The sequence below is a fragment of the Crotalus tigris genome, unplaced genomic scaffold (genome assembly GCF_016545835.1).
Source record: "Crotalus tigris isolate CLP2741 ecotype Arizona unplaced genomic scaffold, ASM1654583v1 scf7180000017601.7605149639:7615979, whole genome shotgun sequence".
Taxonomy (NCBI): Eukaryota; Metazoa; Chordata; class Lepidosauria; order Squamata; family Viperidae; genus Crotalus; species Crotalus tigris.
In genome coordinates, this window is record NW_024096505.1 from 140,618 (window position 1) to 165,884 (window position 25,267).

At 35.2% G+C, this 25,267-nt stretch overlaps 1 protein-coding gene across 1 annotated transcript in view; it reads right to left on the reverse strand.

The window, feature by feature from the left end:
- Window positions 1-1,472: 1,472 nt before the first annotated feature.
- The window catches only part of EFHC2 (EF-hand domain containing 2), a 51,291-nt gene continuing 27,496 nt past the window's right edge, over window positions 1,473-25,267 (reverse strand). Inside the window, exons 8-15 of the mRNA XM_039368181.1 lie at window positions 22,551-22,716; window positions 21,110-21,252; window positions 17,715-17,911; window positions 15,809-15,942; window positions 11,666-11,863; window positions 10,109-10,201; window positions 4,702-4,807; window positions 1,473-2,777 (exon numbers count right to left, since the gene is read on the reverse strand). Coding sequence (XP_039224115.1) covers window positions 2,682-2,777; window positions 4,702-4,807; window positions 10,109-10,201; window positions 11,666-11,863; window positions 15,809-15,942; window positions 17,715-17,911; window positions 21,110-21,252; window positions 22,551-22,716 — 1,133 coding nt within the window. The 3' untranslated portion in view covers window positions 1,473-2,681. The remainder of the gene's footprint in view (window positions 2,778-4,701; window positions 4,808-10,108; window positions 10,202-11,665; window positions 11,864-15,808; window positions 15,943-17,714; window positions 17,912-21,109; window positions 21,253-22,550; window positions 22,717-25,267) is intronic.

Below are 25,267 nucleotides of genomic sequence, written 5' to 3' on the forward strand. Positions count from 1 at the left end.
GATTACTCTTTATTACACTTTATACTCATTGACAGCATCATCTAAGGAAAATCAGTGATGAAAGAAGACTATTATCCTTTTATCTGTGTTGATTCCCCAAATGTATTTAATTGTTCACTGTGTGATGCAGAATGCTGGAGCAGATGGACTGTTGGCCTGATGAAGCAGCATTTTCTCCCCCACCTACATTCTAATGTTCCATTCTTGCCAATAAAGGATGGCCACAGATTCTAGTGAATCAGACAAAATACAATTTTTGTAATAAACAAATAATTATGACCCCCATGTAACAAGAATTTTGGTCAAATAAGCCTTCCTCCAGGAGTTATATCCCCATTCAGCACAGTCTGCATATCCTTTGCCCTGTTGAGTCACCAAACATTCAAAGACAGCACAGACCCACAAATAACATATTTCTGAATAAAGCAATAAACATGAATCTGCCATTTTAACAGTAAGAATCATTATTCACTACTGACTGGAAATGTTGACTGACTTTTAATGATACCAATTTTTGTAGCATTTCCTAGTGTCACATAAAAGACAGTACTCATTGTTAAGTGGACCAGGAGTTGGTTACTGGTGTTATTCACATACATGAAAGGAAATGCCATCTAAGTCAATGCATTCATTTCACTATTTTCAGGCTGGCACCTCCCAAAAGGCTTGCAAAGTAAGTTAGAAGACTTAAAACAACATCTGCTGGTATTTAAGGCATCCAGATCCATTTGCATCATTTCCTGGAAATACGTATTCTGTTCTCAGAATATAAAAACCTGAAAGAGTTTGAACTGGAACAGAATTAAATAAAAATGTACTTCAACTTTATACTTTAAATCACACGTCCAAATAGTGAAGACTTGAAAAGATGCCCCATTTGCCACAAAGAAGAAAGGGTCAACCTATTATCCAAAGCACCCGAAGGCAGGACAAGAAGCAATGGATGGAAACTAATCAAGGAGAGAATCAACCTAGAACTAAGGAGGAATTTCCTGACTGTTAGAACAATTAATCAGTGGATGGCTTGCCTTCAGAAGTGGTAGGTGCTCTATCACTGGAGGTTTTTAAGAAGAGATTGGACAGCCATTTGTTCAGAATGGTATAGGGTCGCCTGCTTGAGCAGAGGGTTGGACTAGAAGACCTCTAAGGTCCCTTCCAACTCTGTTATTCTATTATTCTGTTCTGTTAAGTCTAGGGACATTATAAATGTATTTCTATATGAGAATTTCTTGGCACATTGCTGTTTGGAGCAATGAAGTCATGAACTATTACAAAATGTATTGATGTTTCTGAATTGTGATGTATTTTTTTAAAAAAAATCTCTTCAGTTATTTCACCAATCACTTTCCCTTTTCCAAACAAAAAGAAAATATCTTGTAATAAAGACTTTTTGTTCAGATTGCTGACAATGTCCATATTTAAGGCAAAGACATTCATTTCTGTGAGAAAGTGGAGAAATGCTAAGACAACAGTTAAAGGAATTTATGGTTTTTATTACAAATTTATTTTAGTCATTAATAAATCTATTCAAATTCTTTTCCAACAAGGGAGAATTATTTGGTATTCCAAAATAGGCTAGAAAGAAATGAGGGAAGGGAATATGAATGTTTCACTATTACCAGACCTACTGTGTTATAACAAAGATAGGAAAGTTCCAGATGAATTGATAAAAATGTTATTAATTATATCACTCATGTAAATGTTTTTGCTGAGATAGTATTTAAGTATATGAAAACAAAATTTGTCCCCCAAACAAAATCTGGCTAAATAGAATTGTACCACACTTGTAAGAGGACTGCCCACACTATTAAACATATCCATCTCTATCACTATCTTTATACCCATATCTATTATCTATATCTCTCATATAAATACATACATACACTTATATTTAAGAGAGGCATAAGGCTATATTAACAAAACAGGATGAAGAATGATAGTTACTTTTGTCATGAGACAGCCGAGAACAAAACATGTTTTATTATTAAACTTACTCCATGAGCAATCCATATCTGTCACAAAGCACATCCCTGTGACCTGCTATCAATAGATTTTTATTCTTGAAATTCTTGCACTTTCCTTTGGTTGTTGTTAACTATCAATTGGGAATTTTGTAAAAAATATTTTCTTATTATAATCATAGATCAAGCCTGGAGGTAATCTGAAGTCATTCAAATTATTATTTAGCTCTGACATGCAAATATACATTCCCATTCCTTTTCATGTGGAAATTGAATTGCAGTTACTCATTAACAAGACTTAAAATGCTAGGGTGGAAGATTCTGGTCAATTTTTCTCTTTTATGTAACTCTTAAAGGGCCAGGCTTTAATCCCAAAGTTTGCAAGGACTTTTTTGAAAAAACAAAGGATAACAGCTTGATTGTTCAAGTGGAAAAGAGCAAAATTCTAAGTTAAATAGCATCCATTCCATATGTAAGAACTGAAAATATACATTTAAATTATTTAAATTATTATACTGAATATATAGTATAAACATTTCAAAGAATTACAAAGTATATGAATTATATTTCTACAATAAAATAAAAAATAAAACTTACATCCCCCCCAAAAAATCTGTAGCTGTGATTCTTTTATTTTGTTTAAATAAAAATATGGAGTAACTGTCCAAAAAGAGAAAATTGCAATGTTTATCCATAAGAAGTATGATGTATGGACTAAGGCTAATCTTTGATGCCAAAGACATCTTCTATTAATGGTAGGTATTTTATTTTTTTCACTGGAAGTGCTGGTGGCTCCCCACTCCATCCATCTTCATACTGAAAACATAAGAAAAGGATAAGAAGGTTTAGAATTATAAAGTGAAATGGAAAATAACTAGAAATGATGTTGAATATCAGCAAGCAGTCTTTATTTCTATCAAAATAGTACACCGTATATTTGCATTATAATTTATATGCATTATAGAAAATGTAGTCAATAGGAATCTAATTTGACTTGAAGGAGACTATCTTTCATGAAAAGAGAGAAGTGATCCTTGTACTTTGGATGAAAAAAGAAATTACTTGGCTTGTATTTCAATATGAATCAACCTTATTTATACTTTCCAAGTATTTTATAAGAGAAAAAAAGTTACTAATAAAACTATAATTAGCACTCTGTTTCATACTTTTGCAAATTTTGGAACATAGTTCTTTAATTAAAAAAATAGGCAACATTATAAGAAAGTTAAAATTAATGGGAGAATGCAAAAATGCACTTTACATTTTACATGCAAAAATATATATGAAAGTTTGTATGGATGTTCATGCTGACTTTAAAAATAAATTAATGTATGAACTGAGTTTGAGATTGAAAAATATATTAATGTTATACAAATTAGGGATTCCTAATCTATAATAACAACAACAACAACAACAAACAACAACAACAACAACAATAATAATAATAATAATAATAATAATAACTTCCAGTGTTGGAGTATTCACAACTTCTGGAGGCAGCTTGTTCCACTGATTAATTGTTCTAACTGTTAGGAAATCTCTCCTTAGTTCTAAGTTTCTTCTCTCCTTGATTAGTTTCCATCCATTGCTTCTTGTCCTGTCTTCAAGTGCTTTGGAGAATAGCTTGACTCCCTCTTCTTTGTGGCAACCTTGAGATATTGGAACACTGCTATCATGTCACCCCTAGTCCTTCTTTCCATTAAACTAGACATACCCAATTCCAGCAACTGTTCTTCATATGTTTTAGCCTCGAGTCCCCTAATCATCTTTGTTGCTCTTCTCTGTACTCTTTCTAGAGTCTCAACGTCTTTTTTACATCATGGTGACCAAAACTGGATGCAGTATTCCAAGTGCTGCCGTACCGAAGCATTGTAAAGTGGTATTAACACTTCATGTGATCTTGATTCTATCCCTCTGTTAATGCAGCCTAGCACTGTGTTGGCTTTTTTGGCAGCTGCAGCACACTGCTGGCTCATATTTAAGTGATTGTCCATTAGAACTCTGAGATCCCTCTCACAGTTACCACTATTGAGCAAGGTATAACCTATACTATACCTGTGCATTTGGTTTTTGTTGCCTAAATATAGAACCTTACTTTTTTCACCACTGAATTTCATTTTGTTAGATAGCGCCCAATGTTCAAGTCTGTCAAGATCCTTCTGTATCTTAAGCCTATCTTCTGAATTGTTGGCTATTCCTACCAGCTTCGTGTCTGCAAATTTGATGAGTTCCCTATCTATCCCCTCATCCAAATCATTGCTGAAGATGTTGAAGAGCACTGGGCCCAGAACAGAGCCCTGGGGCACCCCACTACACACTCCATGTAGATGCAGTTCCACATGCTGAGTACAGCTGGTCAGCCAGCTATGAATCCATCTGATGGTGATGCTGTCTAACCCACATTTTTCTATCTTATCAAATCTGCAATTATCAATTTCCTATTTTTTGTTAATCTAGGCCATTTTGTTTCTGCTTAAATCTGATGCTCATTAAGATATCAGGTAGAAGGTGATTTTTAATATCTGAAGGATTATTTATTTATATCTTTCTGTAATGTACTGCCCCAGGATATTATGGTAGCAGATATAATAAATTTTAAATAAGTATCTGATAGGCACTTCTCTAAACAGTAGCAATGTTTTGGCAGTAAACACAAACCATTCTGTATTCTTGGTTTGAGAACCTGAACTATTATGATTTATATTTTTGGAAACTTTTAAGGATACGTATTTTACTTTACCTGTAATGGCATCAAAATGGTTTGGAAAGCTGGAATTGGATGCTCTCTCCAGTTCAGCCCATCAACCAACTTCTTATAATTTACATGTTCTTTGCAATCTTCACATCTAAATACAGATTGTGTGCATATATTCATTATTTGGCTCTCGCTCTCGCTATTGTTTGGTTTAACCTATTATTTATTTTGATATAATGAATAATGAAAATATCTTTGGAGTATAGCTGGAACTCATAAAACAGAAAAAACATAAGGAGAAAAAGAAATCCATGGTTTTAGCCTGTGTTCATTGATGTCTTATAAACAAACAAATCTTCATTATATATGTACACAAATTGTGGAAGCAACTCCCTATTTTAAGACAGGCTTGCTACAGAGCCCTATTGTTTTTCTTTTATTATTTTTTGGATGACTTTTTATTCCTGATTTATCTGGCAAAGCACCATTGTTGGCATGGACCTCTAGCCCTCAGAGTTCAGCTGTCACAAGAGAGGACTGGTCTGTCAGTGAGGCAACTGATACTTCAGAGGCTTTTTTAGAATTCAGAAACTAAATTGCAAGAGTCAGAGTATTTTACATAAATGCTTAAAGGCTCCCTCTTTGTGGCAGAGTTTACTTTGCAGGTGCACATTCATGGAGTGTTTCTTTGTGTCATTCGACCACAAACAGCGAACAGAAATTTATTTTTATGGTAGAATTCTCCTTTTACTTAAGAAAGACTGAAATATCAGTTATGTATTACAAGAATAGATAATGAAAAGCCAACAAAATAAAAAAGAAGTAAAATATGGTAGTGGCCTTTGAACTAAAACAGATTAACTCAAGTACTATTCCTGATTTTGTTTGCTGATGGGAAATCTGGTCAACTGCCATGAATATGTTTTACATTATTACATTTATTCTTCCCATTTGGGAAAAACAATCACTTATCACACAGAAATATTGAGGTAATAAATGGCCATATTTTAAAAGATTAAATCTGAAATGACAGTATTTCCCAAACCTTATGTTTAAATAGCAAATACACTCAATAAAAATCAACTAGTATTAAACCAGTTTTACATGTGTGCCTTGAAATAGCATGTATTCTTTTTTTTCTTTTTCTTTTTAGCTTGTTTAGCTTTTTGCATTTGCAGTATTTGTTTAGCTCAGAAAAAAACAAAGGAGAAAAAGTAAGAGTAAGAAGCCTAAAGCTAAAGAAAGAAATGTTGTTATAGAGTTAGCTAATAATAACAACTGCGGAACACAGAGATGGACTTTCTCTGTTAAAAAAAACTTGTCTTTTACACTCAACATCTGAACAAACAGTGCATATTCATTTCACTGCTGTAAAAGTACTATTGTATAATTCAGGAAATAACTGGGAACATACTCCAATTTTCAAGTTGTTGGATCAAATTTTAAAAAAATATTCCAATAAACATGCTATAAGATTGTGGGAAACTCTCTAGGCCCTCTTTCTTAATTGCTATCAAATAACCATGGCAATTCAATTAATAGTTTTGTTTCAGATGTAATACATTCCTGTGGCCCATTTTATATTTCGCAATATGAAATTTTGTAGATTCTTTTCAGGTTAACACATGTATAAGACTTAATTCAGAGAAAGTTTAGCTTTCATATAACAAATTAAACATGGGTGATCAAATTTGTCAATTGTGGAATTAGATAGATAGATAGATAGATAGATAGATAGATAGATAGATAGATAGATAGATAGATAGATAGATAGATAGATAATGATGGAGATGATAGAGATATGTTGTATTTCTCCATATTATATATACAAAGACATCATATTAAATATGCAATGCATTTATCATAGTTCTCTTTGGATAGAATTCTTTTATTACTGGTTAGAGAACAGAGAGAATTTTTCATTCCTGGATTTTAGCTGTTCTAATTTTCTAACCATTCAGTAGGGAGTCTAAAATGGTTTACTTTCCTCTTTTTAATGCTCATGACCAGGTATTGTAAATAATGAATATGCAGCAAATTGCAAAAACTATCCATTTGCCACTATGGTGAGGTCCTTGAAATGATTTTATTTTATAAAGGAACCAATTTTTTCCACTAGCATTTTACTACTCATTAGGCATTTCAGATAAAGATTATTTAAAGTCAATGAAGAGACTTTAAAACCTCAATAAATCTTTATATTCAAAGTGTCATCCTATACAAACGATATTGAGTCATATCTTTCACGGAACAGAATCCTATGTTTGGAACGACAATAAGAACATGGAGTGACTAGAATGCGTAAGAATTCGCCTGATGTATATTAACTGTACTTCTGCACATAGCTTTCCCTCTGTGAAGGTTCCTATAAAGTCTTTCCAATTAAAGTACTGGTTAAAATTAACCTTTAGAGAAGCATTTTGTATCCAGTTAAGGCAGGGGTTCTCAACCTTGGCAACTTTAAGACTTGTGGACTTCAACTCCCAGAATTCCTCAGCCAGCTTTGCTGTCTTAAAGTTGCCAAGGTTGAGAACCCCTGAGTTAAGGTCAAGTCCTAGCTAAAAGCTTTCTTCTTCTAGAAGAAATCTATGGTTTCAGATCTGAATTATTATGGCTTCTCACATAATTCTTGATGATCCTGTGATTTGAGAGCTACTTTAGAAATAAAGCTGCAATTTCCCAACTTGGATTTACATATAGTAGGACTCTTCACTATTCTAACAGATAGCCACTTTGGTAGTCTTTAACCAACCTACTGTACTAAGAGATAGTAAAAAGACTACTATAGCTGTTTTATTAATATTTTCTCCATTTTGCATAAGAAAGCATTCTCTTGGGCTAAACTTAGTGTTCTTCATACGTGGTTCTAGAAGGGAGGTTTCTGAAATGGAACAAGCCAACAGTTATCTCATGAATCGCTGTGTTGCCCTCTGACGTTCTGAATGAATAATACCCAAATTGGGTATTGTAACCCAAATTGGGTTGCCTTGAAGAGTTGAATATCCTCCACTGCACTTTTGCAAATAGTATCTCAAAATAATAGGTAATGACAGATATAAAGCTTTAATACCTGCACTGCTTAATTTCAGCCTAAACAACCCAAGTTCAATAATGTGGCCTCTTTTTCATTCAGGCTGTTTCTATAATGTGTATTTTCTTCTGAAGCAGCTGTGTTAACAGCACATTTTCTAAACAATATTCTCATTTGTTTCAACATCACTAACATATTGAAGTGTAATGTACACACATGACTCATCTGAATAATAAAAATATTAAGCAGAGATATAACAAGGCTGTACTCAAACTGAAAATAGCATGAATATACAAAAGAAATCCCTGGGGAGAAACATTAGAATATAAACAATACAAAGTGCAGAATTGCTTGCAGATTGCCATTTCATCCAAGCTGAATAGGTTTAATCATTTTTCTCAGAATTAAAAGAGATTTTAATTAAAAGGAGGACATGATCAGTAATTCCATTCCCACTTAAGGAAAAAAAGGTTTTATACATTTTGCTACTACTTCATAAATTGGCTGTGACTATCTCCCAGATTTGGAAATAAATTTGCATCACTTAAAATCATCTCTAAATGTGTAGCAGATTTTTCCTCTTATCTATCAATCTCTGATTTAAAAGACTGAATGGAACCCTGCAAGTATGCAAAGGAATTTCCCACAGATTTGGGACCGAAGGAGATATAAATGGTAGCCTCACAATTTTGTCCTAAATATTGATTGTCTTGCTAGTTTCTATAAAATATATATATAAGTTCCTGAAAATCATGGGACAAGCTTTTATGTGTATGCTTGGAAATCCTTCTCAAACAATTAAAGAATAAAATAGAATAGAACAGAATAGAACAGAACAGAATAGAATAACAAAGCTAGAAGGGACTTTGGAGGTCATCAAGTCCAACCCCCTGCTCAGGCAGGAAACGCTACACCATTTCAGACAAATGGCTGTCCAGTCTCTTCTTAAAAACTTCCAGTGTTGGAGCATTCACTGCTTCTGGAGGCAGGTTGTTCCACTGATTAATTGTTCTAACGGTCAGGAAATTTCTCCTTAGTTCTAGGTTGCTTCTCTCTTTGATTAGTTTCCATCCATGGCTTCTTGTCCTGCCTTCAGGTGCTTTGGAGAATAGCTTGACTCCCTCTTCTTTGTGGCAACCCTTGAGATATTGGAACACTGCTATCATATCACCCCTCGTCCTTCTTTTCATTAAACTAGACATACCCAATTCCAGCAGCCTAGAATTTTTATGTCTTAGCCTCCAATCCCCTGATATCTTTGTTACTCTTCTCTGTATTCTTTCTAGAGTCTCAATATCTTTTTTCCATCATGGTGACCAAAACTGGATGCAGTAATATAACTAAGTGTGGACGGTTGCTTTCCCTTATTATTTCTTTTTCTCCCCTTTTCCACATAATCATCTATTGTTGTTTAGAGCAGTGGTTCTCAACCTGTGGGTCGGGACCCCATTTGGGGTCGAACGACCATTTCACGGGGGTCTCCAAACAATGCAGTCCGCCATTTTTTTTCCCCTTTTCCTTAGCTGTGCTACTCCCTTTTATTCTATTGGCTTTTGAAAGCCAATAGAATAGACTCTCTTGAATAGAGTCTAATTCTATTGGCTTTCAAAAGCCAATAGGAATTGTCCAGGCTGTCTCTGCCCTGCTGAGCCCGCCAAAAGTCCCATTCTGCAAACGGTGCTGCACCAGTTGAGTAGTCCTCGACTTACGACCGGTTGAGTAGTCCTCGACTTACGACCGGTTGGGGGGTCGCGGCATTAAAAAGGTTGAGAACCACTGGTTTAGAGGCTGAACATTTAGATATATATATTTAGCAAGAAAATGAAGTTTCTTGTTAAAATGTCTTCAAGGTAAAAAGATATTTCCATTCCAGCTATTTTCACATTTTAAAACTATTTTTTTTCTTAGAGTGGTGCTGAAGTGACTCATCTTTGACAAGAAGGTTTAGATGTCTCCTGTTGAATAGATTAAGACAATGTGGGATTCTCATAACTGGGGATAGGAGCAAGGACCCTAGGAAACCTATGTCTTGCTAGCACAGGCAGTCATCCATCTTTTCAAATTCCATCTCTCATTGAAATTACTTCCAAATAACGATTACTGGTTTACAAGGGAATCACTTCAGCATCACATCTCAGACATGTTGCCTGAAGCTTTTATATTAAGGTCAATCAAATGTTATGTGGTTCTTGGCCTTTTTTATGTTTAAAAAAATCTTCTCCAATCAAATAGTTCAGCACTGTAGCCTGATCACAATTTGCAACAGAGAGAGGAAGAAAGTGTTGATGGACAGATAGAAGGAAAAGAGATGGTCCTGAAATAGCCTCTGGTACATTATTAAAAAAGGAATGTAGCTCTCAAAAGAAAAAGAAAAATCTAACTCTTATTCATACTAATTATTACATTGGAATTATGACTTACGCAGCCAATAAAGCACGTAGAAGATCATCTGCTAATGGTAGCCTGAAGGATTTGCAAACAGTCCTGCATTTGTCACTGGCCAGCAGTCCGCATCTGCGCAAACAAAAGTAATGACTTTCTATTTATTTTAAAATTGGAATTAAGAACAATCATGATGCACGGTTTAAAAGAATGTTTAGATATGTGCTAGAAAGGAATGTAAAAAGGATGGAAAAGGAAAAGGAAAACTGATTCAAATGTGCCTGGCTATTTCTTTTGGTCCTCTGTCTTTAAAGAAAGATTTGAGCCCTAGAGAAAACCAGTGTTCCTGAACATTTGCCCTCTTTTTATCAAGCAGCCACTTGGCTTCCCCACCAACCACCTCCTGCCAATGGTCCTCTCATCTTCCCATCCCCAGTTCTGGCATTAACTAACCACTTCTGTGATGTATTTGTTGGAGGGGAGGGGTGCCTTCAATTCACAGCTGAGCAGCCACCTTCCTCACCCTTTCTCCTTGCTAAAGAATCCTGCCTCTAAGACACTGACACCCATGTAATTTATATTTATCTGCTCTTTCAAATCTATAGCTTTATATTGATTGAACAGTATTAAGATTCAGACCAAAATCACGCTATAGGATATTTAGAAAAACAAAAATCTTGAAACATACTAGAAAGGTAAGAAAGTTATAACTGATACAGTACCATTCCATGCCTTTTTAAAATATTAAAGAAACCTGGAGTCAACTCTCTACTTTTGCTTTGGTTCAATATAAAGTAAAAAAAAAAAAACATTCAGTATCTAAATCAAAGTATTCCTAAGTCCAAATGGCTTACAGTTAATGGAGGTCTTATATTATGCATATATATGTCTTATATGCCCAAAGGGCTGCCATTGACAATTGTTCTCTAATCACTTAGACTGAGGGATGAAGTACAGTTATGAAGGAAGGGTGATTATTTATTTATTTATTTATGAGACTTATATACCGCTTTAAGTGCGAGCACTCTCTAAGCGGTGTACACCAGTAAGCAATGTATATATTTATTTATTTATGAGACTTATATACCGCTTTAAGTGCAAGCACTCTCTAAGCGGTGTACACCAGTAAGCAATGTATATATATATTTACATTGCCCCCAACAATCTGGGTCCTCATTTTACCTACCCCGGAAGGATGGAAGGCTGAGTCAACCTTGAGCCGGTGAGATTTGAACCGCTGACCTGCTGAACACAGTCAGCTAAAGTGGCCTGCAGTACTGCACTCTAACTGCTGCGCCACTTCGGCTCATATTATTATCCCATTGTAACTGTGCTTCTGACAGTTTCTCTATTAGTTCTTTGTATTGCATGATACCCAATTTAAATGGGAAAGATGGCAGGAGTGAGAGTAATTTCTGTTCAATTTTCCCATGTCAGGAAGGCTGACATAGAGAAATCCTCTGAGATATAGATATAGGCTTAAACTTTCCACCACACACATTGATTTGAAGTGAGAGGAAAGAAAGCTCCTATTTTATTAGACTGTGGTTAATAAGAATTAAACTATGCAGATTTGATAATAGAAGAAATGCTTACTTTTCCCGATCTCCATAGGCCAAGGCTGCCAACAGCTGGCCAAAATTCTCAAAGTTATTTTTCTTGAGATGTTCCTGGGACACTGCCAGAAGATAAGTGGCATCCATTTCATTCTCCTCTCTTACACTGTAATATCGCCCAATAGTCATAATTTCATGTTCTGCTAATTTTCCATCTGAGATATTCAATAACACATTTCTAAAAAAAGAAAGGTAAATTAAATTATTAATCCATCCTTCCGTCCACCAGCATTTCTAGATTAGTATACAGTATGTATAGTGTACAGAATGTTTTGTGTGTGTCATCCAGCAGTAAAATACAGCTCTTTCTAATGCCAGCAGAAACTAAAGAATATCTAAATAAAGAATGGAACAAACAATGTCTGTATTATGCGTATCGCAATGTCATTTAAAATGTATTCTATGACTAGTATCTTGTGTAATTTGGGTCTACAAATATTTTCTAAAGTATCATGTTTGGTTTTTCTACAAAGAAGGAAACACTTAGCAACACAAAAAAAATATTTATTTATTTGTGGCTTCTTAGTTCTTAGTTCTAAGAGCTTTGTTGTTTGCTTGCAGACATTTCATTACCTGACTAAGTAACATCTTCAGTGCTAGTGTGTGGGGGGTTTGCTCCCTATATATGTAAAGCTAATACTTGCCCTGCCAGTGTTGATGGAGATAAATTTTCGCCATGGTAGTTTTTTGATTAGGATATTGTTTATTGCTTAATTGCTTGTCTGGTGTTAATCCTTTTTATTTGAGTGTTGGCTGTTGAATGGATATGCGGTTGTCTTTTGGGTTCCTAGGTTTTTTTACTGTGTTTATGAATGGTATGTAAATGTGGATTGATGGCTGATTTACACAAAGTTTCAACAGTAACCTACATCTATTCTCATTTATTTATTAATTTACTTACTTACTTACTTATTATATATTCATTTATTTTAGCTCTTATAACTGAATTTTCAAAGACAAATTGGATTACAAATGGTCATTTAAAAAACCATTTTTATCTTAAAATGCACAATGAGAGAATACTCAGTATTGCTTAAAAATGATAACATTCATTACCAATATATTATTGGACTAAATTTTTCACAATGGCTTTTCATCCAAATAGGGAGCACACTGATTAATTTTCTTTGAGAAAACATTCAGACCTTAAAACTATGCTTTAAAAGCTGTGATAAGCAGCCACTGATAGTGACATCTGTATACCTAAAGGAAAGAAATTCTATTGGATAAGGCTTATTTTACTGCTATCCCTCTCAACTCTATTGATTTCAATAAACATGGGTTCTGAAGGTAAACACATAACACAAGCAGATTTTTGTGTGGACTTTTAACTAACCTCAATCCAATAATTTCAGGACTTTGAAGAAAGTACTAGTATTTTAATAGTGCCTTGAAATGTACTGTCAATTGATGCCTCTGATCCTGAATTAGTGTAATACAATCTGATTGTTTAGCCTCAACAAAAATGTCTAAGTTTTGTATAAACTGAACTTTTTGAATAAAAAAGTATGCTTACAGGCTACATTACTGAGATGAGTTCCATTTCTCTTAACTGGAAGTATAAGCCTTAACTAATGGATGTTCCAATATGTCTTACCCCCATCCAATGGTAATTTAATCCCTCTATCCAATTAATAATTCCTTATTTGAAACGCTTCTTTGTCCCAATTAAACTTTAGCCTGTTCAACCATATCTTTCCCCTAACTACCACCAGTATTTCAGTTTCCTAAGAATTCATAAATTAAAAAAGAGGTGCACAGCCATTTGAAATCTTCATGTTAGTAGCACTGCAGCAAAAACTTTATATGTCATTTCTAGTGGCTTAATACAGATATTAAATAGAATAGAAGATAAGTACTGCGCAACTAATAATCATAGGGCACAGCAAAAATCCCAGAATAATACTTTTTGAGATAGATCTTCCAGATAGGATTCAAGCAGCCATAATACTCCATTCCTAAAGTCAACCCAACTGAAATGAAACCATCCAAAAGAATATTATAGTCCATAAACTGACATCTTGCAAGGTATTCTAGAAAGTTTTGACTTTCAAATGAGGCATTAATCTGGTCTAAAATTACCTAAAATGAAATATTGCTGAAATGAGTATTGACTATCTTTTGCTGCACGTTATATGGTTTGTTTTTCACAATGAGTTACATAGAATGAGATGGAAAAAATATCATCATGGCAATATGTCGATTTCTGAACTTTTACCTACTCAATTTAGGATTGCTTTTAAGAATATTGATAAGAACTATGGAATTATAATATGGAAATAAACATGCAAGTTTAATAAACCAAGAATGACACTTAAAACTTGCACAATCCATCTAAGTTAAATTTAGAATCTAAACTATATGTTATTGACTGATGTCTAGATTGTGCACATTTGGGGATAGGAATTTTTTTTTTTATCTTTTATTTTCTCTGGGCAGCTCCAAATGATTTTTCTTTGGATTATAAATAATAAAACTGGGTGTATCAGGGTGGTTGAGAGATAAGTATTATTTTCAAAATTATTCTGTCAACCTAAGGAAAAAGAATGAAGTAAATTTCTAGTTTTCTTAAACTCTGCAGTGGTCAGGAATGATACACCAAACAATGGTCAACTTCAATAACTGAAGCTGTATTCCTACATTAGAAGTTGTATTCTAATAGTGATAAAAAGATTGCACTGTGTCTTGCTTAAAGGCACTGATTTGTAAATAAGATTGTTTTAACTCTTAACAGGAGACAACTATTTTATAAAGACTTATGTACATTTGCTCAAGAACAGCATAACGTTCCAAGAAGAAGGAACTCTCACAGTTACAGTAATGTGCACACATGACTTTCAGATTTTCTTTCACTATAGCAGCATAATCAATATAGATTCATCAAATATCTTCTGATAAGGTACATCTCTGAATCCCTTGGAATACAATTCTATACAGATAGTCCGTGACTTACAACCATTCATTTAGTGACCATTTGAAGTTACAAAGGCACTGAATAAAGTGATTTATGATCAGTTGCCACACTTACAACTGTTCAGTGTCCCCATAGTTATGGTATTAAAATTCAGGCACTGGGCAACTGGCATGTATTTATGACAACCGCACTATCCCAAGGTCGTGTGATCACTATTTGTAACCTTCCCAGCCAACTTCCAACAAGTAAAGTCAATGCAGAAAGCCGGATTAGCTTAATGACTGCGCAATTCACTTAACAACTGCATCGATTCAAATATCTGTGACAAAAAAGTTCATAAAATGAGGTGCAACTCACTTAACAGCTGCCTTATTTAGCAGTGTAAATTTTGGGCTCAGTTATGGTTGAATGTCGAGGATTACTTGTACAGGGTGACCCTGAAGGAACTGCCTTATTCATGAACTTTCTTCAGGTTCCTAATAGGGCTCGTTGTTAAAGGACTCTTCAGCCTTAATCCATATAAAGCATAGGGTTAAAAAATGGCATGTTGAATTCAACCGCCATTTTGTTATTTATATTGTCTATAGTTATGAACATAACATTTTGTTCTATATATAGAATGACCAAGATTTAATTGCCTTTTCTGTTCTGGGAAAAATCTTTCATAAGCATGTTTAAAACAAAACATACTAAATGGATGAATAGTTAAGAGTATAACAGCTCATATGTTAGAAAGCTCATTTTAACAATATTCTACATAAAATTTAATAAGTGGTCCCTGTGGTACTACAAAATACTTTGCACTAGTTTTTGTGGTTCATGCAACAGAGAACATATATAGCTAAATAAATTATCTCCCTCTCTTTATAAAAAAAGAGAATCTCACACAATTAATACAACAAAGAAGAGCTAGTTTGCCGTAGGGGTTAAGACACCCAGCTAGAAACCGGCAGACCATGAGTTATGAGTCCTGCCTCAGTCATGAAAGCCAGCTTTGGGTCAATCAGTCTCTCAGCCCAATTCACATCACAGGGTTGTTGTGGGGAAAGCAGGAGGAGGAAAATGTGTTGGATATATTTGCTGCCTTGAGTTATTTGTAAAAACAATAGGGGGGGGATACAATAAACAAACAAATAAATAAAACATAATACACCCTATTAAATTTGAAATGAATTAAATTGCTATTTGTTTGGATGCTCAGGATCTTACCTGAACTCATCATAATCGATCATGTAAGTGCTCTGAGGATCAGCGGCTGCAAAAATCTGTTTAATTTCTCTTGACCGAGGTTCTCCTATAACTTTCAATTTGTTCAGTATTGCATTGATGTTGGCCATAGCATACTAGAAAAAAAGATGAGGGGTGTTCAAGGTTGATCTTGCTGTACCATTTAACCTAGTATAGTGCAAGACTGAATTCTAATGACACCAAATTATTTGTTTCCTTGTGACATATATTTATTGAACATTTTAAAAAAGCTAAAACTAAATTCCAAATTACCACTTATTAAGAATGCCAGAGAGTCATATGCCAATAGACTGTCAGACTGCACATGGACTCTCCCAGTTTTCTTATATGGAAAGCAAGCAGTTTCAGCTTGTATCTCACCACTGCTCTTTCCTGAGTCTTAACATGGATAATAGCATTAGTGGAGAGCCAATTTAGTGTAGAGGTTAAGGCATCAGGCTAGAAACTGGAAAAGTATTGGTTCTAATCTGTAGGCATGACACCAGCTGCGTAATTTTGGGCCAGCCACTCTTGTCAACACTAGAAAGAAGACAAGGGCAAACCATTTTAAAAAAAAGTCTTCCCAAGAAAATTGCAAAGACTAGTCTAGGAATCAAAAATATCTCGAAGCCCCACCCCCCACCCCAAAGGATTAGGGAGGTGGTATTTTGGAAACTTAGTATTTTTGTAACTCTTGGCTTGTTCTGTGAGGAATTAAGACAGCAAAACATATCCAGGGAATACTATTGTGAAAGCAAGACAATTTGTCAGATTATTAATAAGAACATTTCATTGCTAGAATGCAGAAAACAAAACCCAGAAGTTAAAGAACTGGAGAGAACAAACCACTTGCACAGGACTTGGTCTGATCCAGTGCCAGTTCTGAACTTTAAAATTTAAATTTAAAAAATTAGACTAATACTTATAAGACTTGTAGTTTCCTAGTCATATGCAATATTTTCCTACTGAAAATACCAATATTTTCCAGTGAGAAATTCTAAAAACATTCATTGTGCACTAATAACTGGCAAAAACAAATGGTAATGATTTTAAAGAGTGAGATCCCATTTTGTCCTGCATCTAATTTGCATTCAAGACAAAAGCTAAGTCACATCAGATTTATGGGTTAGGCAACTATTGTAGCATGATCTCCAGTATGTTTGAAATGGATCTGAATTTTAGCATTGCTTATTTTCACTTGTGTATATTTGCACAATGGCATTGTAAATTCTTTTTAACTTGAGAAAATGTTATCACAATATATGGCCTTTTAAAAATATGTCTATTTCAACAGAATACATTAAGTAGCTATAAGCATCAAATAGAAGTGATATATAATACTGTTTAGTTTCTGGATTAAAATAAAAAAATAAAAAAGAAATCCTACAATTCTGCCAAACTTTCATCAGGCTAGTTTTATCTTTTCATTCTTTAGCTGTTCTTTATCCAATAGGCTTTGCATGAATGCTATAGCAAACAAGCAGTCATAACAATAATCAAATATTCTTAGGGATTTTGTTTGATTAGCTTTAGCCCCTTTGTATTTTGTATGGGAAAATAAACTGGTACACCACAGGCCTTATCAGTAGTTCCCTTTTTGTTGCTATTATTATTTCTTTCTTAAAACACAGGTAGGATTAGAACATTATGAAAAATCAGTCTGTAAACTTCAGTTGTCAGGCACAAAATAAACTCCATGGCATTTACCAAACTCATAATGCAGCATGTATTACTCATAGAGCATATTATTTTTTTTACAAAATCAAACAATGATGGCTGTTTTGATCCTCAGCATATAAACAAAGGTCTTCAGAGCCGACCTTATTTAGGCAAGATAATAAAGCCACAGAGGCCTTCAAAGAATAAGGATTAGCAAACACAGCCTTGCCTCATTTGCATGCTTCTCCATGTAGTTGAAAGCATATTCATCAGCATCCACCAAAAGAAGGACGTGGCCATGGAAACACACTTTGGCTCCAACGAACAGGTCCTTAGCTGTGTAGTATTCAGACGGCTCACTTGTATAAAGCTCTTGCCCAGGCTTTTTAATGCGATTTCTTTCCAAGAATTTCCCACCAATAACTCCTATAATGAGAAAACCGTGAGCACACTAGATCTTTCAAATGGAAGTTATAAAATACAAATTAAAATAAAACAAAACTCATATATTTCACTCACCCACATTGAATTTTCCACAGAAAAGTCCAAGTAAAAATTATTAACGTTCATTTCCTCCCTGCCCCAAATTCCCTGCTATATTCACAATGTTAACATAATCAAATGACATTCTTCTTTTATTTTACCACAATGATCAAACTCACAATTTTTAGAAATTTTCATGAGCCACTGAGAATCATACTATCACTTTGGGAGAAACTAGAAGGATTACAGCAGACTGGATTCATAAGAGGTTAGGAAAATATTAACTCAAATGATTTGAATTTTATTTTTATAATTGTATTGCAATGTAAGAAAATAGAAATCAATACAGATATCCAATAAATATACAGTATTTTCCAGTATTCCAATATCTCAGGGGTTGCTACAAAGGGGAGTCAAGTTATTCTCCAAAGCACCTGAAGGCAGGACAAGAAGCCATGGATGGAAATTAATCAAGGAGAGAAGCAACCTAGAACTAAGGAGAAATGTCCTGATAGTTAGAACAATTAATCAGTGGAACAACCTGCCTCCAGAAGTTGTGAATGCTCCAATACTGGAAGTTTTTAAGAAGAGACTGGACAACCATTTGTCTGAAATGGTATAGGGTTTTCTGCCTGAGCAGGGGGTTGGACTAGAAGACCTCCAAAGTCCCTTCCAACTCTATTATTATTATTACTATTACTATTATTATTATTATTATTTATAAACAAAATTAAAAAGAATTTAATGTGTCAGATTACTCATGCTCTATATCTGTGTTTGTAAGGTAATATGAAATCTATGCCAATGAAATACATTGAATCATTTTTTAGTTAATAGAAAAAACAGCCTTTTCAAAAATTAATGTAAAAGATGTCTTGAATCCAACCTTTGATATCTGAGATAATACATTTCTAGTCATTGAACATAATTCTTGTGATTATTCCTCATGCCTAATATAGCCATTCTTCCGCCGCCACCCCTAGTCAGATTCCATGATTTTGAAATAAATGATGTAATATAACTTTGACATCTTTAACATGAAAACATTTACCAGTATATCTATATGCTTACATATGACATCGCCAAACCGCCAAAACAGATATGACCAAATCATAAGTGCTCATGTACCGCCAAAGGAGCCTGATTATCCAAGGAATAGGCCAATATTATAATTGCAGAGAACACTTAATAAATCCCAAGTAAAGAGATATAGCTAGTGTGGAAATAGATGGCAAAAAGTCTACAAACCCCCATCAAAATGTCAAATTTTTAAGATGTAAAAACAAAAATCAGACCAAGATAAATCACTTCCATTTTTTTTCCCACTGATAATATAACCTGTAGGCAGTTGAAAAACAAATTGGATTTTTTTAGAGGGGAAAAATAAAAATACTTACAAAAACATGATTGCATAAGTGTGCACACCCTTAAACTAATACTTTGTTGAAACACCTTTTGGTTTTATGAGAGCATTTAGCCTGTTGGGGTAGGAGCTTATCAGCATGGCACATCTTGCCTTGAGAATCTTTGTTCTCTCTGCCTTGCACAAGCACAAATATGTCAGATTGAGAAGGCATTTTCTGTGCATGGCCCTCTTCAGGTCACCCCACCCCTGATTTTCAATTGGATTCCAGTCCGGCTCTGCATGGGCCATTCCAAATCTTTGATCTTCTTCTGGTGAAGCCATTGTTCTGTTGATTTGGAGGTATGCTTTGGGTCATTGTCATGTTGAAAGGTAACAATCCTCTTCATCTTCAGCATTTTAGCTGAAGGTTTTGTGCCAAAATTGACTTATATTTAGAACTGTTCATAATTCCCTCCACCTTGAACCCAGTTCCAGCTGAAGAAAATTAATCCTAAAGCAAAATGCTGCCACCACCATTCTTCACTGTGCGTGTGTGGTGTACAGTGTTGTTTTTGCACCAAATACAGTTTTTGGAATATGGCCAAAAAAGTCTACCTTAGTCTCATCAGACTATAACATTTTCCCACATGCTTTTGTTAGACTTGATGTAGATTTTTGCAGAATGTAGCCAGGCTTGAATGTTTTGCTTTGTAAGAAAAAGCTTGTCTTGCCCCATCCTGCCTCACAACCCAGGTATATAAAGTACACGGGAGATTTCTCTCATATGGCGTACACAACCAGTACATGTCAGAAATTCCTGCAGCTTCTTTAATGTTGCTGTAGGCCTCTTGGCAGGCTCTCAGAACAGTTTTCTTCTTGTTTTCTCGTCAATTTTGGAGGGATATCCACTGTTAGGTAATGTCACTGTTGTCCCATATTTTCTCCCCTTGATGATTGTCTTCACTGTATATCCAATGTCTTGGAAATGTTTTTGTATCATTCTCCTGTCTGATACCTTTCAACAATGAGATCTCTTTGATGCTTTGTAAACTCTTTGTAGACCATGGCTTTTGCTCTAAGAGGCAACTGGGTAAATCGTCAGAAAAATCCTATTAAAACAGCTGGACTTTATATGGGCTTAATCAGACACTTTAACTGATGTTAGGTGTATACTGACTACTATTTACCATCAGTTTGAATGTGATTGGTTAATTCTGAACATAGTAACATTCCTATTTATAAGAGGCTGAGTACATTTATGCAACCATGTTATTGAAAGTTTTTTATTTTTATTTTATTTTTCTCCACTAAAAGATTTCAGTTTATTTTTCAATTAAATTATAAGGCTTACCTGTTATATTAAAGGTGAGGAAAAAATCTGAAGTGATTTATCTTGGTCTGATTTTTTTTTTTTTTTTACATCTCAAAAGCTGCCATTTTAACAAGGATGTGTAAACTTTTTATATCCACTGTAACAGCTGTGGGATTCAGTTAACAAAGACAGCAAGGATTGCTTTTGCTAAGTAATGCACTAATGCCTTATGACTGCATCGCTTAATGACACCAATTCAGTCCCAATCACAACTGTAAGTAAAAGACAATCTCTATCCCAGGGGTCTTCAAACGTGGCCCTTTTATGACTTGTGGACTTCAACTCCCATAATTCCTCAGCCAGCATGCCTGGCTGAGGAATTCTGGGAGTTGACGTCCACAGGTCATAAAAGGGCCACATTTGAAGACCCCTGCTCTATCCTCTTCTTTTTTCAGAGGTGCCTGCAACAGAATTACTTTCTTACCTGTATTTCTTTGGGGAGGTTCAAACACTGATATAGTGTCATCACTTAGAAAATAAGAAATAATGAACTTCCGATCTTTAGCGATGGGATCAGAAGTAATATATTGTGCAAGGAACCGCAAAATATTACTTTCAAGGCCTTGTCTGAAAAAAACAGAAGAAAAGTTTTTCAAAATTGTGTTTCATTTTCTCTTTACCTGGAAAAACAGATCACTTCATTTTGTAAAATAACATCCCATCATCAGGATTTATATTAATTCAGTTTTGGGCCTCCAAAATTGCTGTGGGAAATGCATTGCAGCATGTTAAAATTAGCACCTTTTGGAGTTTGGGGACAGTTACACATTGTAAATATCTTGCTGCTTTGAAAAGAGGCTCAAAAAACATTCTTAGGAACAGCAGACTGATTTTGTTGGGCTTCTAGTCCTTGATATGTTGTTTAAATGCACTAAGTCAGTGATGGCAAAACTTTTAGAGACTGAGTGCCCAAAAACTGGTCCTGCCCCCGCTCCACCCCCCTGCCCGCCCCCGCTCTGCACCCCATTCTCTGCCCCACCTGCTCACAGGACCACTCATTGCCTCCAGGGCCCGCTGCAGATCGCCCAGGTAGCCCAGCAGCGCTATGGCGGCCACTACCCTCGCTCTGCAGCATCAACTGCATGATGGGGTATGAGGGCAGGTCTATGCTGCCTGGCTGCCATGTCCTTGGCTGTGCTGCTCCGTGTGGGCCATGCTCGAGGGCAAGTGTCCTTCAGGGGGGCTGCTGGAGTGGAGGGGGTCACAGGGGGAGGCCAGGCTGGGGCAACAGCACATGTGCCCACAGAGAGGGCTCCAAGTGCCACCTCTGGCACCCGTGCCATAGGTTTACCACCACTGCACTAAGTGCATTCTAATACCCAATTATTAAAAACGCTTTCCTGGAGAAGCCAAGATACTGAAATTTTAGGGAGATGGTCATGAACCATACTGATCTGTAATTGTACTCTATAAGGAAAAACTCAAATATGTGGGGAAATCCCTAGCTATATGTGATATTCCATAGCAAGGCTTTCTCCATTAATTCATCAAATTTACCCATGCAGTATACAATGATCTAGATATCCTAATTCCAAAAATTGCTTTGTAAATCCCAGACAACATTGCAAAATAGAGCATGATAGAGGATATATAAATGATTATACAGTGGAGGCCAGAAGAGATAAATGGACTATGATGGTTCTTAGAATTTTCTTATAAATGTTTAAGATTAATGACAATATATTAGGAGATTAATATTAGGAGATCATAACCTTTGTTAATAGGATTTGTTTTCTACCTGAACAGAAAATATGACTGCTACAATTACCCATTTGTGTTGACATTATGAAAAAAAATGGGCATCTCTTCCTGTCTCTTATTCAAATGGAGAGAAAAGATTCTGAATATCACTTTTATTCAGATACCTGTCTTTTTCCATGAATTTCTTGAAGTCCTTTTGGGGAGGTTTAGGAAGTAAGCTAAGGCAAGAGCAAAGAGAGTCTTCTTCAGATCCAAAACCACTGTATGGAGGAATCATTCTTTCTATTTTCAGAGGAGGTGCTATCTTGTATGGAACTGGAATAAAATCCTCTGTGAAACACAAGTAGCAAATCAACATATTTCAATTAGTTCTTGAATATCAGCATTTACATTTATATATCCCATATATCTATTAAAATAATTTTCCATTTTTTTGAAAAAAGTCATAGGATAAGTATGTGATTTAAGAATAAGACATTTCTCTAAACAGGAATTTCTGTAAAGATTTTTCCCTGTGTATCACATTGATATTTCCCTTTGCTTCCTGTACTTTTTTTATAGATAGGAAAAACTTACACATTACAAAAAATAACTATACATTATTCTAAAATATTGATCTTTATTCACATCATTACAGTTTTTAGATTGCTTTAGTCATTTTAAATATAAATATAACATTATATACATTATTCTATATATTATTCCAAAATATTGATCTTTATTCACATCATTATAGTTTTTAGATTGCTTTAGTCATTTTAAATATAAATATGGCTTACTAAAATTTACCTATAATAATTTCATAAATATATGTCATAACATTTTTTTGCCCCAGCCAGCTATGTATATCTTATATGTAACCATTCTGCCCTCGCTAACATTAAATTGCATGGGTAAACCAATGTATTCTCACTGAGCTCAACTAAATTATAATAAAAGGGAATATTTATAGCTAGGATTGAAATGAGGGGTTCTTGCTGCTCTCTGAGCTTGATTGTTTTCTTGCAGACATTCCATTCCCAAAACTAGGTAACATCATCCTACTAGCACTGATGATGTTACCTAGTTTGGGTAATGAAACATCTGCAAGAAAACAACCAAGCTCAGAGAGCAACAAGGACCTCTACATTATAGCTATAGATTTGTGAACAGTTGTTGGGAGTTGGGCAGTATTGTACTAACAGTACTATTATCACTACTTATAATAATTATCTCTGTATTATATGAAATACCATAACCAACCTGTGAACTGACCTCGCTCCAGAGAAGGATTAAAAGAGAACATTATAACATATGCAGAATTATCAGTAGAAAGACAAAACTTTTGCAATGAAAGTAATGCCCCCAAAAGATCTGGCACCTATAATGAAGGATGTGAATAAGGCCCTTCCAAGGATTAAAATAACATGTCTCAAATAGACCAATCAGTTTGCCTACAGTACAGCAGTAGCGATTACAGAAAAACTAAATATCAAACTTAGAAAAGCAAAAGCAAAATCATATGCAATCCCAAAGTGAAAGATCAGACTGGAGATCAAAATAAAGAAATTAAGATCAGATGTATGTAATTTAAAGAATATGAAAGAGCAAAACCTGAAGAATGTAAAGAACAAGATAAGCCTAATTAAAAAAATGTCTTACTTCAAGAAAAATGGAAGAAATCAATTTTTAGAAATCATAAAGCAGCAAATAACAGCAATAGTGGAGAACACTGACAGACAGATCATCCAATTTAAATAAAATCACCTATTTCAATCAGACCAGAAGTAATTCTACCGAAGTATAAATGGCAACAGAAATTCTGAAAATGGAAAACCAAATAAAAAGGACACAATCATTTTGGAAAGACGTATGGGAAACTCAAAAAAGAATGCAAGATGGATAAAAGAATTTGAAAATTAATTTAGTAAAAATCAAATGGAAGAGCCAATAATATCTGCAGAAATGGTTAAAAATCAGGTGAAAATGAATAAATAGGATAATGCCTGGAAATTATCAACTGCACAGCTTTTGGCTCAAATAGTTGACAGCTAAACAGCCTAATGCAGGGGTAGGCAACCCAAAACACTCAAAGAGCCACTTGGACCCGTTTCCCACCAAAAACAAAACACCGGGAGCCACAAAATCCTTTTGATATCTAAAATGAAGATAACACTGCATATATCCTTTTTTACCTTTATTATAGGTGTGTGTGTGTTTGTGTGTGTGTGTTTGTGTGTGTGTATATATGTGTGTGTGTGTATATGTATGTATACACACACACATATATACACATACACACAGATACACATACAGGTAAAAAAAGGATATATGCAGTGTTATCTTCATTTTAGATGTCAAAAGGGTCTCTCTCTCTCTCTGTCTGTCTCTCTCTCTCCCTCCCTCTCTATCTGCCCTTGGTCTGCCTGCCACTCCTCTTCCCCCACTCTCTTTCTTTCTCTCTCTCTCTTTCCTCTCTCTCTCTCTCTCCCTCCCTCTCTCTCTCTCTTTCTCTCTCTCTCTCCTATCTGCTGCTCATCTGGCAAGCTTCAAGCTGTTGTCCAACAAGCTTAGGGTAAGCAACCTCGTCTCTTTTATGGCTCATGGACTTCAACTCCCAGAATTCCTGAGTCAGCCTAGCTGGGCTAGCTAGCTCTCTCCTGCCCTTCCTGCTTCCTGCAGAGATGCAGCAAAGGGAGGAGCTCCGTCCAGAAAGCTTTTCAGCTCCTCAGAGAACACTGTGAGTGCAATCTTTTACACACACACACACACACACACAGAGAGAGAGAGAGAGAGAGAGAGAGAGAGAGAGAGAGAGAGAAGGAAGCAGGGAAGCGCAATTGCAAAGGCAGAGGAGGCTGGGAGCCACCGGGGAAGGCTCAAACAGCCGCATGCGGCTCCG